General features: G+C 45.5%; 1 protein-coding gene across 1 annotated transcript in view; it reads left to right on the top strand.

The window, feature by feature from the left end:
- LOC140480938 (plectin-like) overlaps positions 1–14,059 on the top strand; it is a 33,297-nt gene extending 19,238 nt beyond the window's left edge. Inside the window, exon 2 of the mRNA XM_072576548.1 lies at positions 10,028–14,059. Within this exon, the coding sequence (XP_072432649.1) occupies positions 10,089–14,027 (3,939 nt within the window). The 5' untranslated portion in view covers positions 10,028–10,088 and the 3' untranslated portion in view covers positions 14,028–14,059. The remainder of the gene's footprint in view (positions 1–10,027) is intronic.
- Positions 14,060–15,760: the final 1,701 nt, after the last annotated feature.

Genomic DNA, 15,760 nt, shown 5'->3' on the forward strand with positions numbered 1-15,760 from the left:
TCATTCATTCACACACACTCACTCTCACATACACCGACACAGACACACATTCACTCATTGTCTCACACACGTACACATTCACTCAAACATACTCGCACACTCACTCATGCACACAAACACTTCTCATATGGACATGCACAGTCTCTCACACGTATATACACACGCACACACACACACACACACACAGCCATACACCATGCACGCACATACACGTTCCCAGAAAGACACACACACACACATAAATATACACAAAGACTTTCATTTTCTCACATGCACACACACAGGCAAAGACGCACGCAAGGACACACACTTACCCACTCTCTCTCTCATACAGACACATGCACTCACACACAGTCATCTGTATATCCACATGCATATTTCAATTACAGGGAATGGTATGGGGAGGAGTGAGGGATATGGAGTCAGTTGTTCTAACTTTCACTAGTCAAAGAACAAAGAAAATGTACAGCCCAGGAACAGGCCCTTCGGCCCTCCAAGCCTGAGCTGATCCAAATGTACTGTCTAAACCTGTCAGTCAATCCCTCAGCATCTGTATCCCTCTGCTCCCCACCTGATGAAGGGCTTTTGCCAGAAACGTCGATTTTCCTGCTCCTCGGATACTGTCTGAACTACTGTGCTTTTCCAGCCCCACTCTATTCCGGAATCTGGTTTCCAGCATCTGCAGTCATTGTTTTTCCCTCTGCTCCCCACCTTCTCATGCATCTGTCCAGACGCATCTTAAAAGAATTGACTCTACCACCTCTGCTGGCAATGTGTTCCAAACACCCACCACCCTCTGTGTGAAGTACTCACCGCGTGTATCCCCCTTAAACTTTCCACCTCTCACCTTGAAAGCATGAACTCTGGTTATTGAATCCTTCACCCTGGGAAAAAGCTTGTCTCTATCCACCCTGTCTATACCCTGCGTGATTTTGTAAACCTCAATCAGGTCCCCCCTCAATCTCCTTTTTTCTAATGAAAACAAACCTAATCTACTCAACCTCTCTTCATAACTAGCACCTTCCATACCAGGCAACATCCTCGTAAACCTTCTCTGCACCCTCTCCAAAGCGTCCACATCCTTTTGGCAATGTGGCGACCAGAACTGTACACAGTATTCTAAATGCGGCCGAACCAATGTCTTGTACAATTTTAACATGACCTGCCAGCTCTTATACTCAATACCCCGTCCGATGAAGACAAGCATACTATATACCTTCTTGACCACTCTATCCACCTGTGCAGCAACCTTCAGGGTACAATGGACCTGCACTCCCAGATCTCTCTGCCCATCAACATTTCCCAAGGCTCTTCCATTTACTGTATAATTCGCTCTAGAATTAGACTTCCCAAAATGCATCACCTCACATTTGCCTGGATTGAACTCCATCTGCCACTTCTCTGCCCAACTCTCCAGTCTATCTATATCCTCCTGTATTCTCTGATAGTCCCTTTCTGCTATTCCACCAATCTTTGTATCATCTGCAAACTTACTGATCAGACCAACAGTGCCCTCTCCCAGATCATTTATGTATATTACAAACAACAGAGGCCCCAGCACTGACCCCTGTGGAACACCACTGGTCACCTTTCTCCATTTCGAGAAACTCCCTTCAACTACTACTCTCTATCTCCTGTTGCTCAACCAGTTCTTTATCCACCTTGCTAGAACACCCTGCACACCATGTGACTTCACACTCTCACAGTCCTCAGGATTCTTACTCTAATCAAGAACTGTCCCCACGTGCACTTCACACAAATACAGAGCACAAAACATTCGTAAAACTCACACTGCAAGTGATTGAGGAAATGAGACACTTATTGGACACAGCCCTCTAGACTGTCCCCAGGAGAAGTGTAACAGTGGTTTAGTAATCCAGAACCCAAGCAAATGGGTTCAAATCTCACTACGTCAGATGGTGAAATTTGAGATCAATAAAAACTGGAAGTTGAAAGCTACATATGACTCCAGACCCAAAAGCTGGTCCTCTGAAATGGCCCTCGCTAACCACTGAGATCAAGGGCCAATTAGGAATGGCCCAGTCACTGAATCTCACATCCAATGAATGAATTAATTAAACGTTTCCACAACAAGAAGCACAGCTTCCTCTACACCGTCCGTCATCAAAAACCACCAGGACAGCTTTTGTAAATAGGGTTAAAGAGAGAGTCCAAAGAGATTCGAAAAATGCATGAAGGGCAAAAGAGGAACTAGGGAGAGTTTACCCCCCCCCTTAAAGATCAACAAGGCCACCTATGTGTGGAACTACAGGAGGTGGGTGAGATACTAAATGTCTGTATGTACTGTGGAGAAGGGTATAGAAGCGACAGAACTTGGAGAAACAAACAGTGATATCTTGAAACAAAAATAGAAATTGCTAGAAAAACTCAGCAAGTCTGGCAGCACCTGTGGGAAGAAATCAGAGTTAACATTTTGGGTTGAATGACCCTTCCTTGGAACAGTTCGGACATTGTCTATGTGGTCTTCAACATAGACAAGGTTACTCATGGGAGGCTGGTTAGCAAGGTTAGATCACATAGAATACAGGGAGAAATATCCATTTGCACATAGAACTGGCTCGAAGATAGATGACAGTGGGTGATCGTGGAGGGTTGCTTTTCAGACTGGAGATCTGTGACCAGCGGTGTGCCACATGGATCAGTGCTGGATCCACTGCTTTTTGTCAATTATATAAATGATTTTAATGTGAATATAGGAAGTCCAGTTAGTAAGTTTGCAGATGACACCAAAATTGAAGGTGTAGTGGACAGCGAAGAGGGTTACCTCAGATTACAACAGGATCTGGACCAGATGGGCCAATGGGCTGAGAAGTGGCAGAGGGAGTGTAACTTAGGTAAGTGTGACGTGCTGCAATTTGGAAAAGCAAATCAGAGTAGGACTTAGACACTTAATAGTCTTGGGGAGTGTTGCTGAACAAAGAGACCTTGGAGTGCAGGTTCATAGTTCCTTGAAAGTGGAGTCACAGGTAGATAGGATAGTGAAGAAGGCGTTTGGTATGCTTTCCTTTATTGGTCAGAGTATTGAGTACAGGAGTTGGGAGGTCATGTTGCAGCTGTACAGGACATTGGTTAGGCCACTTCTAGACTACTACACTCAATTCTCGGGTCCCTGATATAAGAAAGATATTAAATTTCAGAGAGTGCGGAAAAGATTTACAAGAATGTTGCCAGGGTTGGAGGATTTGAGCTAGAGGGAGAGGTTGAATAGGCTCAGGCTGTTTTCCCTGGAGCTTCGGAGACTGAGGTGTGACCTTATAGAGGTTTATAAAATCATGGGGGGCATGGATAGGGTAAATAAACAGGTAGGTGAGTCCTGAACAAGAGGGCATAGGTCTAGGGTGAGAGGGGGAAGATTTAAATGAGACCTTAGGGGCAACCTTTGCACGTAGAGGGTGGTGTGTGTATGGAATGAGCTGCCAGAGGATGTGATGGTGTTGGAGAGGGTGTACAGGAGGTTTACAAGAATGATCCCAGGAATGAACGGTTGTCATATGAGTGATGGTTGAGGAGTCTGGGTCTGTACTGAATGGAATTTAGAAGGATGAGGAGGGATCAGATTGAAACTTACAAAATACTGAGAGGTTAGGACAGAGTAGCTGAGGAGAGACTAGGACCTGAGGGCACAGCCTCAGAGTGAAGGGACGACCCTTTAGAACTAAGGTGAGGAGGAATGTCTTCAGCCAGAGGGTGGGAAACTGTGGAACTTAGTGCCACAGAGGGCTGTGCAGGCCGAGTCATTGAGTGTATTTAAGACAGAGAAAGATAGGTTCTTGGGTCAAGGGTTATGGGGGGAAGGCAGGAGATTGGGCTTGAGAAACATATCAGCCATAATGGAATGGCAGAGCAGGTCTCATTCTCTTATATCTTATGATCATATTATTTTACAGTGTGGGGTTAGTTACAGAGTAAAACAACCTCTACATTGTCCCCATCAAACACTCCCGGGATAGCATGGGATGAGGTACTGAGTAAAGCTTCCTCTACACCGGCCCCATCAAACACTCCTCAGATAGGGACAGCATGGAGTTAGATATGGAGTAAAGATCTCTCTACACTGTCCCCTATCAAACATTCCCAGGACACTTGGTTTTGGATCTTTGAGAGTGTTTTCTGTAGAATGAAAAGTGCTCGGTGTATTCATTCATATAAACTTGTTTGAATTTCAATCAGCTGAAGAGCTGCTTCACCACTCTCTTGGTACCTGTGACTGAGGAAGTGTATTCGTCACACACAGTCAACTATAACGGTTTAGGCCTGTGAACTATGTTGGTCTACATGGCACTGTTTCTGTACCACTGGGTCTGATATTTGGAGGGTTCTAGTCATTGTATACAGGTTTGCTCCTTCACACCCAGATAGTAAGGCATGTAAGTGGTGTAAAAATATGGAGTCAGAGAAATCTACAGCACACGAAAAGGTCTTCGGCCCTCATCATATCTGTGCTAATCAAAATCAACCACCACCATCCCACCCCCATCGCCATCCCGAACATACCCAATTCATACCTTATGTCCTTCCCCATCCTTGGTTTTTGTTCTGGATTGAAGTGCTTCCCCTCACCCGCCATCCAGCCCAATTGGGCAGACTGCAATCACCAATATCAGGACTCTAAACAGAAGCATTTATGCAGAGATTAGAAGCCTCCCCACTTCCTTAACAAGACCCTGTCCCTCCATCTATCTTTGTGACATCTGCAAACTTAGCAACAATGCCCTCAGTTCCTTTGTCCAGATTTTTAATCTATAATTTGGTAATTTTGGTACCAATACTGATCTCTATGGAATTCCACTAGTAACCGGCTGCCATCTTGAAAAAGACCCATTTATCCACACTCTCCGTTTTCGCCAGTCACCCAATCCTTTATCCATAATGGTACCTTGTCTCTAACACCATGTGCTGTTATCTTTTTTCACAGTCTCCTGTGCAGCAACTTGTCAAAGGCCTTCAGAAAACCAAAATAGATCAACAACAAAAACAGAAATTGCTGGAAATGCTCAGCATATCTGGCAACATCTGTGGAGAGAAATCAGAGTTAATGTTTCAGGTCCAGTGATCCTTCCTCTGAACACAAATAGATAACATCCACTGGGTCCCCTTTGTCTAACTTGCTCATTACCTCCTCAAAGAATTCTAACAGATTCATCAGGCGTGACCTCCCCTTGATGAAGCTGTGCTGACTCAGCCGTGTTTTACTATGCACTTCCAAGTACTCTGTTATCTCATCTTTAATAATGGACTCTAAAATCTTACCAATGACTAAGGTCAGGCTAATCAGTCTACCTCTTCCTGTCTTCTGCCTCCCTCCCTTCTTGAACAGTGGGTTACATTAACAGACAGGTATACAAACAGTGAAGCAAGAGGATGTTAGTACAGTGGGACAGGTACAGGCAGTGAGGCAGGGGGTGTTAGTGCAGTGGGACAGGTACAGGCAGTGAGGCAGGGGGTGTTAGTACAGTGGGACAGGTACAGGCAGTGAGGCAGGGGGTGTTAGTGCAGTGGGACAGGTACAGGCAGTGAGGCAGGGGGTGTTAGTGCAGTGGGACAGGTACAGGCAGTGAGGCAGGGGGTGTTAGTACAGTGGGACAGGTACAGGCAGTGAGGCAGGGGGTGTTAGTGCAGTAGTTCCTCTATTCTTAAAATGACTGATTTATGTTCAGTGCATTGTTCATTTTGTTCTGGTTCACTCGCAACTTGCCCTCCTCAGGCAGAGCTCAGTGCAACACTTAGGTCAACATTCATTTTTCGATCATTGTGATGTCTTGCTGCTCCTCAACTCAGTTACCTGTTCTCATGCCAAAATCCTCCAAGATCTCTGTATTCCTTTAACACCTGCCTTTTAAACAATCATCTTTCACATTTTTTGTGGGTGCATTATTATAGCACCTTTCACATCCTTAGTATGGTCCAAAGCAGGCCATTGTCAATGAAGAAGATTTCAGAGAATAGACATTGTCAAATGAAAGAAAATCAGGCAGTTCATCTATTGTACACAGAAGGATCCCACAAACAGCCATGTGATGATGCCCAGATAATCTCTCTTTCTTTGTGATAATGATTCAGTGATTATTCTTGTCTAGAACAGTGGGGAGAGTCTCCCTGCTCTTCAGTGAGATAGTGACAGGAGTCATTAACCTCACAAAGACAGAGAGAGGTCAGACTGGGGTCCCCACCAACAGTACTGCTACCTCATGTGTCAAAGACCTTCTCTCTGTTGAGAGGGTTTAATCTACACACCTCACCCCTCAGTTCCAGTCCATCAACCTAACAACTCCATGCCTGTATTTATTCACTGCACAAGATGCCTTCTATAGAAACCATGATGATATCTGCACTGTTACAGTGTAAATATACTTCAGGTCAGAGGTTTAGGTGCTGAAACTCCCACAGTACAGGGTGAGACTAATCTGGAATTCCAATCAACATAGACTGCCATACTGTTTCAGAGACAGATTGGCACTCAGTCATCAGGCCTGTACTAAAAATGTCCAATTTGCATTCAAACATTCTGAGTTACCAACTAATGACACCGACCTTGCTATAATGCCTCCATTTAAAACACCCTGATAAGTTCAGGCTGAAAACTTCTGGCAGTCCTCATCTCTCCTCCCACCCCTGTCCAGCCATTGTCCCAGTTCATTTCTGCAACATCCCCAAGCCCACGGCCAGTTGCCGTCCTTCGCTGGGCCCCCTTACCCTCTTCACTTACAGTCACACCTTCCTGTCCCTGATGGAATAATTGGCTCTGTCCAAAAAGCTGTGACTGCCCCCTGGAATAAAGTGCCCAGCTCACTCTCCCACTCCCTGATGCTCCACAGTGTCTGCAGCTCAGTCTTCACTTCATGAATTGCAGATGTGTTGGGAAATGTAGGGCTACAAAGATGGGATGGGTCTGGGCCAGAGGCAGTTGGTGTGGACTCAATGGGCTGAATGGCCTGCTTCCACACTGTAGGGATTCTGTGATTTAACATTGTAGTTTCTCATTTACCAGCTCCTTCTGCTGCACTAACTTGGAAATCAAGTGTGCAGGCCATTCAGCCCAGCTGTTCTATGCTGGTGTATATCTGCCCCACACAAGTATCCTCTCACTCACTTTTCATCACATCCCAGTGTCCTATCCCTTTCTCTCTCATGCATTTATCCAGCTTTCCCCTTCAATGACCCCAGTCCGACCTCTCTCTCTGTCTTTGTGAGGTTAATGACTCCTGTCACTATGGGAGCAAGTTTTCCATCTGGCTCACTCGCTGGGGAAAGAGGAGTGTCCTAAATTGCTGAACGGTTTTATTAATGACTGTTTTGTATTTATGGCATCGAGGACTGATTTCAGTCACATGTGGAAACACCTTCCCTGTGTCCTTTCCAGCAAACCCCTTCCATATGTTTATGGCCACAATCTCATCCCCAGTGACAAAATCAAAGCTGGACTTCTCTAACCTTTGTGGCAGTGTGGCCAGGGTTTAAGAAACTCTCCTTACTGACAAAACAGGGAGGTAGATTCAAACAGTGAGGTCCTGTCAGTGCTGATAATCACCTGAACTTTTCATAACACTTCATGCCCAAACAGACTGGGGTCTTGCCAAGTGCACACAGTACCTTCAGACAGAGTGGAAAGTCCATCACAATGTGAATGAGGCTCATGACAAAATGTGTTGGTATAAATGTTGTTTGTGCATTTCACTGATAACATCAGCGTATCAGCAGACAGCTGGGCACTTGTGGTAATTATTCTCCAGAAATTCTTGTGCCTGTCTATTTCCATCTCCTTATCATCCCTTTACAAATGACAAAGAGTCTGACTGTTCAATTACACACCCACCTTTCATTCTCAGAAAAACTGGGTATGGTGCAATCATTGATATTCCACACTCATATCCCATCAGTCCTTCAGGCAGTCTTTAACCCTCACCATCTCTACAGTCTGACTGAATCCCAGGAAAAGCACCATACTCCTGGTCAGAGGGAAACTCTGGGCAAATTACTATTATCCATGTACCGAGAAACTGCTCATTTCCAGTCAGGATGACTGGTGTTTTTAAAAAGAAAATAAATTGCTGTCTGTGTGCAAACACCAGGGGTAAGTGCAGCCAGTGTACAGAAGGCAGAAAGGACACCCCATCTTTACAACAACAGAAAGGACACCCCCATTTTAAACAATAGCTACTGTAAGCAAATAAGCTGTTGAACATGTCACATCTTTTAATTCATTAGGCGAGTGATTATTCAGGCTGAGGGTGGTTTTTAGTCAGATCAAACATAAGAATGTCAGAACTAGAAGCAGGTGCAGGCCATTCAGCCCCACTAGTCTACTCCACCATTTAATACTATCATGATTGATCACATATCAGCCTCAACTCTACTTTCCTGACCATCCTCCATAACCCATTACTCATTAAAAGCCCGTTAATCTCCTCCTTACATTTTATTCAATGTCCCAGCATCCACTGCACTCTGGGGGAGTGAATTCCACAGATTCATGTCACTTTGAGAGAAGTAATTTCTCCTTGTCTCTGTTTTAACTCTGCTACCCCCTTATCCTAAAACTATCATCTCACATTCTAGATTGTCCCATGTGAAGAAATATGCGCTCTTCATCAACTTTGCCAATCCCCTTCAGCAGCTGATAAACCTCAATGAGATCTCCTCTCCTTTTTCTAAACTCCAGACAGAATGGGCCTAAATTGTTCAATCTCTCTTCATGAAACAAACACCTCATGTCTTGAATCAATCTAGTTACCCCCCTCTGAACCACTTCCACCTTCAGGAGCTATATGTGGGACAGTGGCTGTAGGTGGGGCAGGGGGTGTATGTGGGGCAGGGGGTGTATGTGGGGCAGTGGCTGTAGGTGGGGCAGTGGCTGTAGGTGGGGCAGGGGGTGTAGGTGGGCCAGGGGATGTAGGTGGGGCAGGGGGTGTAGGTGGGGCAGGGGGTGTATGTGGGGCAGGGGGTGTAGGTGGGGCAGGGGGTGTATGTGGGGCAGGGGGTGTATGTGGGGCAGTGGCTGTAGGTGGGGCAGGGGGTGTATGTGGGGCAGTGGCTGTAGGTGGGGCAGGGGGTGTATGTGGGGAAGGGGGTTGATGGGGAGACATGTTGAAGGATCTTTGGTGAATTCCTGCAGTGCACCTTGTAGTTAGTATACACTGCTGCTACTGAGTGTCGGTGGTGGGAGGGAGTGGCAGTTTGTGGATGTGATTCTAATCTAGGGTTGCTTTGACCTGGATGGTGTTGAGCTTCTTGAGTATTATTGGAGCTGCACCCATCCAGGCAAATGGGGAGTATTTCATCACACTCCTGACTTGTGAGTTACTCTTTTTTCCCTTTTTAGAAACCCTACAGTATGGAAACAGGCCTTTCGGCCCAACCAGTCCACACTGACCCTCCGATGAGTATCCCACCCAGACCCATTCCCCTATCCTATTACTCTAGATTTCCCCTGACTAATGCACTTAACCTACACATCCCTGAACACTATGGACAATTTAGCATTGCCAATTCACCTAAACTGTACATCTTTGGACTGTGGGAGGAAACTGGAGCAATCCCACTCAGACACATGGAGAATGTGCAAACTCCACGTGGACAGTAACCTGAGCCTGGGTATCTAGTGCTGTGAGGCAGCAGTGCTAACCACTGAGCCTCCATGATGCCCATATGCTGCAGGATTCCCAGCCTCTGACTTGCTCTGGTCAATGTTAACACTGTGCGTACACTGTCACTGGCTCAAAATCCTGGAACTTCTTCCCTAACGGCATTGTGGGTCTACATGGACTGCAGTGGTTCAAGAAGGCAGCTCCCCACCACCTTCTCCTGTGCAATTAAAGAAGGACATGAAACGTTGGCCTAGCCAGCAATACCCATGTCCTATGAAAGAATTTCAAAGGAGAATGCAGTGTTCCACTGGTAGGGAACAGTTGATTGGTTCTGTAGTAATAAGATTATAAATAGTCTCCAGTTCAGGAGATTGAGTATGAGGCTGACTGTGGGCCATAACAATATTTTCTTGTCTTTAAAGTGGCATCAACATCACAGACACCATCACGACACGTGGCAGATAAATTCCTCATTCGGAGACAATGGCGAACGTGAATCGTGTGCAGAATGGAGAAGCATCAGCTTTCATTGGTGAGCACACCTGCTCTGTGAGCACAGCTGACCAGAGTCAACAGTCATTGGGGCCAGCAGCGAAGAGCAGTGACCCTGGAATGAACCTCTCCCAAAAACAGAGCGTCACTATCTTTCAGAAAGGTGAGTGCAGTATTGCTGGCCTCCTCATTCATTCAACCAATGAGAAGATGAGCATTTACCAAGCAAAGGTGAAGGGGTTGTTGCAGCCAGGAACAGCAATGATGCTGTTAGAAGCACAAGCAGCTACTGGCTTCATCATTGACCCAGTGACCGAACAAAAGTTGTCTGTGGATGACGCTCTCCAGGAGGGAATCATTGGGACAGATGTATATGATAAGCTAGTGTCTGCAGAAAAGGGGGCAGTGGGTTATAAAGACCCTTACACTGGGGACCTCATCTCCCTCTTTGAGGCTTTAAAGAAAGACCTGGTTGTACGTTCACATGGAATCCGTTTACTGGAAGCCCAGATAGCAACAGGGGGCATCATTGACCCCTTCTCTGGCCAACATATTTCAGTCGATGCTGCCTATCAACGAGGGATATTTGATGAGGAGATGAACAAGTTACTCTCTGACCCCAGTGATGACACCAGAGGATTCTTTGACCCCAACACACAGGAAAATCTCAGTTACCTAGAGCTGAAGCAGAGATGTGTGACTGACCCAAAGACTGGGTTGTGTCTGTTGATTGTTACGGACAAAGTGGTGAAGGGAATCCAGCTTCACATTGATGAAAAGATCAAGGCAGTCTTCAAAAAGACTTTGGTTTCATTAAAATTCGGCAGGTTCAGAGGCCGGGAAGCAACTCTTTGGGAAATCATCAATTCTGAATACTTCACTGCAGATCAAACCAAGGAGTTTGTTGGAAAGGTCAAAACAGGAGAATGCACAATTGAGACAATTATCACCAACGTGACCACAACCATTGAACAAACAGAAAGGAAGAAGAAGGGAGTGATGTTTCATGGTCTAAGACAAAAGGTATCTGCTCAGCAGTTATTGGACAGTAACATCATTAATGAGAATTTGTTCCAAAAACTTGACAAAGGACTCACCACTGCAGAAGAGGTTTTACAGCTCCAGTCTGTGAACAGATACCTGAAAGGAACCTGTAGCATTGCTGGGGTCCTTGTGGAGTCAACCAATGAGAAGATGAGTATCTACCGGGCAATGAAGAAGAATCTTCTGATGCCAGGAACAGCCTTGATCCTGTTGGAGGCGCAGGCTGCGACTGGATTCCTCATCGATCCAGTGATGAATGCAAAGTACACTGTTGACGAGGCAGTAAATGAAAAACTTGTTAGTGCAGACCTCCGTAAGAAACTGCTGTCTGCTGAAAGAGCTGTGACTGGCTACAAAGATCCCTACACAGGGAATGTGATCTCCTTGTTTCAGGCCCTGAAGAAGGATCTGATCGTGAAAGATCATGGGATCCGTCTCCTTGAGGCACAGATTGCCACAGGAGGCATCATTGACCCTGTGAACAGTCACCGACTGCCTGTCGATGTGGCCTACCAACGAGGAATGTTTGATCAGAAGATGAATGAGATTCTCTCTGACCCCAGTGATGATACCAAAGGATTCTTTGACCCCAACACTAAAGATAATTTGACCTATCTGCAGCTGATGGAGCGATGTGTGATGGAGCCAGAAACTGGGCTCTGTCTGTTGTGTCTGAGGGACCTGCGTTATATAGACAATCAAACAATCATTGCCTTTCAAAAAGCCACAATCTCCATCAAAAAGGGGAAATTCGAAAGAAGAACCATGTCAATCTGGGAATGTCTCAACTCAGATTACATCACAGACATTAAGAGACGAGAGATTGTACAACAATTCACCTCCAAAAAATTAACAATTGAACAGATCATTACTATTATTATCAACACCATTGAAGAGAGAGAACACAGAACTCAGACAAACATTACGGTTGATGGCTTCAGAAAGAAAATCTCTCTCACGGAGTTGCTGAAATCTGAAATCATTGATAGCCAGACATTTGAAGAAGTCCAGACAGGCAACTTGACAGTTACAAATCTTCTCAAGAGGTCCTCTGTACAGAAATACTTAGAGGGTGACAGCAGCATTGCTGGGGTCCTTGTGGAGTCAACCAATGAGAAGATGAGTATCTACCAGGCAATGAAGAAGAATCTTCTGATGCCAGGAACAGCCTTGATCCTGTTGGAGGCGCAGGCTGCGACTGGATTCCTCATCGATCCAGTGATGAATGCAAAGTACACTGTTGACGAGGCAGTAAATGAAAAACTTGTTAGTGCAGACCTCCGTAAGAAACTGCTGTCTGCTGAAAGAGCTGTGACTGGCTACAAAGATCCCTACACAGGGAATGTGATCTCCTTGTTTCAGGCCCTGAAGAAGGATCTGATCGTAAAAGATCATGGGATCCGTCTCCTTGAGGCACAGATTGCCACAGGAGGCATCATTGACCCTGTGCACAGTCACCGACTGCCTGTCGATGTGGCCTACCAACGAGGAATGTTTGATCAGAAGATGAATGAGATTCTGTCCGATGCTGGGGATGACACCAAAGGATTCTTTGACCCAAATACTAAAGAGAACTTGACCTATCTGCAGCTGATGGAGCGATGTGTTAAAGACCCAGAGACTGGGCTCTGTCTGTTAAAGTTGACAAACAAGGGAGTAAAGACTCAGCAGATTTACAACAGGGTAGAAATTGAAAAAGCTTTGAGAGACGAGGTAATAACTATGACATGTGGTCCACTCAAGGGCAAGACTCTCTCAGTGTGGGAACTGCTCCATTTAGGGTATTTCACTGAGGAAAAGAGGAATGAGCTGATTGCAAAGTACAAGAGGAAGGAGATCAATATGAAGACCATCATCAAAATTATCACCACAACTATTGAGCAAACTCAGACAGAGACAGTCAGTGTGACTACTTCCAATACTGTCACATGTGCAGTTCCTCAGCTCCTCACTGCTGAAGAGGTAGAAGCAGCATTGAGAAAGGAAATGGTGTGCTTTTCTGTGTGGTGCTTTCTTCATTCTAAACTCTTCACTGAAGAGAAGAGAAATGAATTGTTAGTGAAATACCGAAACAAGGAGATAGAGCTCGAGACAATCGTCAAACTCATCCGCACAATCATTGAGGGAACTCAAACACAGAAAAAAACATCAATCACCTTTTTAGGTTTCCGCTCGGAAATTACTGCTGAAGAACTGGTGGAATCTAAGATCATTGATGAACAAACATTTCAGGATCTGCAGACAGGGATGAAGACTGTGCAAGATGTTAGTGAGTTGGAATCAGTAAAGGTGTATCTCCAGGGATCAGACAGCATTGCTGGGGTCCTTGTGGAGTCAACCAATGAGAAGATGAGTATCTACCGGGCAATGAAGAAGAATCTTCTGATGCCAGGAACAGCCTTGATCCTGTTGGAGGCGCAGGCTGCGACTGGATTCCTCATCGATCCAGTGACAAATGCAAAGTACACTGTTGACGAGGCAGTAAATGAAAAACTTGTTAGTGCAGACCTCCATAAGAAACTGCTGTCTGCTGAAAGAGCTGTGACTGGCTACAAAGATCCCTACACAGGGAATGTGATCTCCTTGTTTCAGGCCCTGAAGAAGGATCTGATCGTAAAAGATCATGGGATCCGTCTCCTTGAGGCACAGATTGCCACAGGAGGCATCATTGACCCTGTGCACAGTCACCGACTGCCTGTCGATGTGGCCTACCAACGAGGAATGTTTGATCAGAAGATGAATGAGATTCTGTCCGATGCTGGGGATGACACCAAAGGATTCTTTGACCCAAATACTAAAGAGAACTTGACCTATCTGCAGCTGATGGAGCGATGTGTTAAAGACCCAGAGACTGGGCTCTGTCTGTTGCTACTTAAAAGTAAATGAGTTCAATAAAGATGAAAATTCTTCAAACTGGATATCATTTGTACTTTGGTTTATGATGGTTTTCACTTGTTTCAGAATCTAGGAGAAAGTGAGGACCACAAGTGCTGGAGGGTCAGAGTCAAAAGGTATGGTGCTGGAAAAGCACAGCCAGTCAGGCAGCGTCCCAGGAACAGAATTGATATTTTGAGCATAAGCCCTTCATCACGAAAGTCCTCGGATGTCAGCATTGAAATGATCATTTTCAGCTGTCCGCTCCTGCCTCCTGTCAGATAATTTGCCAGGAGAAGTAGCTTCGAATCCCGCAAATTGAATTAACATCACTTCTGTGCTGGCCCCCTTTTAATCAAGCAACTTTTATCAACTCCCACATCACACAGTGGAAAGTCATTTCTAGTTCACTAAAAATTAACGTAATTATGGTCAAGAGATAGAGTTAGGTCAAGAGAGAAAAAATATAAAATTAAAACAGGAAATTTAACTTTCCTGAGCTGAGATCTGATTTAACAGATGTGGAGACATCTATATCAGTGCTGAAGTTGGAGGAGGAGTCATAGAGTCATAGAGATGTACAGCACGGAATCAGACCCTTCGGTCCATCCCATCCATGCTGACCAGATATCCCAACCCAATCTAGTCCCACCTGCCAGCACCCGGCCCATATCCCTCCAAACCCTTCCTATTCATATACCCATCCAAATGCCTTTTAAATGTTGCAATTGTACCAGCCTCCACCACTTCCTCTGGCAGCTCATTCCATACACGTACCACCCTCTATGTGAAGCAGTTGCCCCTTAGGTCTCTTTTATATCTTTCCCCTCTCACCCTAAACCTATGCCCTCTAGTTCTGGACTCCCCGACCCCAGGGAAAAGACTTTGCCTATTTATCCTATCCATGCCCCTCATGATTTTGTAAACCTCTATAAGGTCACCCCTCAGCCTCCGACGCTCCAGGGAAAACAGCCCCAGCCTGTTCAGCCTCTGCCTGTAGCTCAAATCCTCCAACCCTGGCAACATCCTTGTAAATCTTTTCTGAACCCTTTCAAGTTTCACAACATCTTTCCAGTAGGAAGGAGACCAGAATTGCACTCAATATTCCATCAGTGGCCTAACCAATGTCCTGTACAGCCACAACATGACCTCCCCACTCCTGTACTCAATACTCTGACCAATAAAGTTGAGTCATTATGTGTTCATGATTTCTTTTCAGGAATTTTAAGGTTGTTGTCCTCCAGCTCCATTTATTTCATGGCAACATTTTCTGTTCCAACCGACAAACACCAAAATACACTAAACTTGTCTACCTGCACTGGGTCAACCATCGATCACTGAGAATGTGGTGCTGGAAAAGCACAACAGGTCAGGCAGCTTCCAAGGCTGTGCTTTTCCAGCACCACACTCTTGACTCTAATCTCCAGCATCCACAGTTATCACTTTCGCCAATAATCTACCAAGCCCTGGCCTATTTTGGTCTCTCCTCGTAGCTGAGACTTTCCATCACAGGCAATGTCCTGGTGAAAATTCTCTGTACTCCATCCTTCTGATAGTGTGGTGACCAGAACTGCACAGCTGTTGGAAACAAATGCTCTCTAACATTGTAACAAGATCTCCTTGCTCCTATATTATATGCCCTGGCTAATATCCCACATGGCAAAAGTGAGGACTGCAGATGCTAGAGATCAGAGTCGAGAGTGTGATGCTGGAAAAGCACAACAGGTCAGGCAGCGTCCGAGGAG

This window comes from Chiloscyllium punctatum, chromosome 8 (genome assembly GCF_047496795.1).
Source record: "Chiloscyllium punctatum isolate Juve2018m chromosome 8, sChiPun1.3, whole genome shotgun sequence".
Lineage (NCBI taxonomy): Eukaryota > Metazoa > Chordata > Chondrichthyes > Orectolobiformes > Hemiscylliidae > Chiloscyllium > Chiloscyllium punctatum.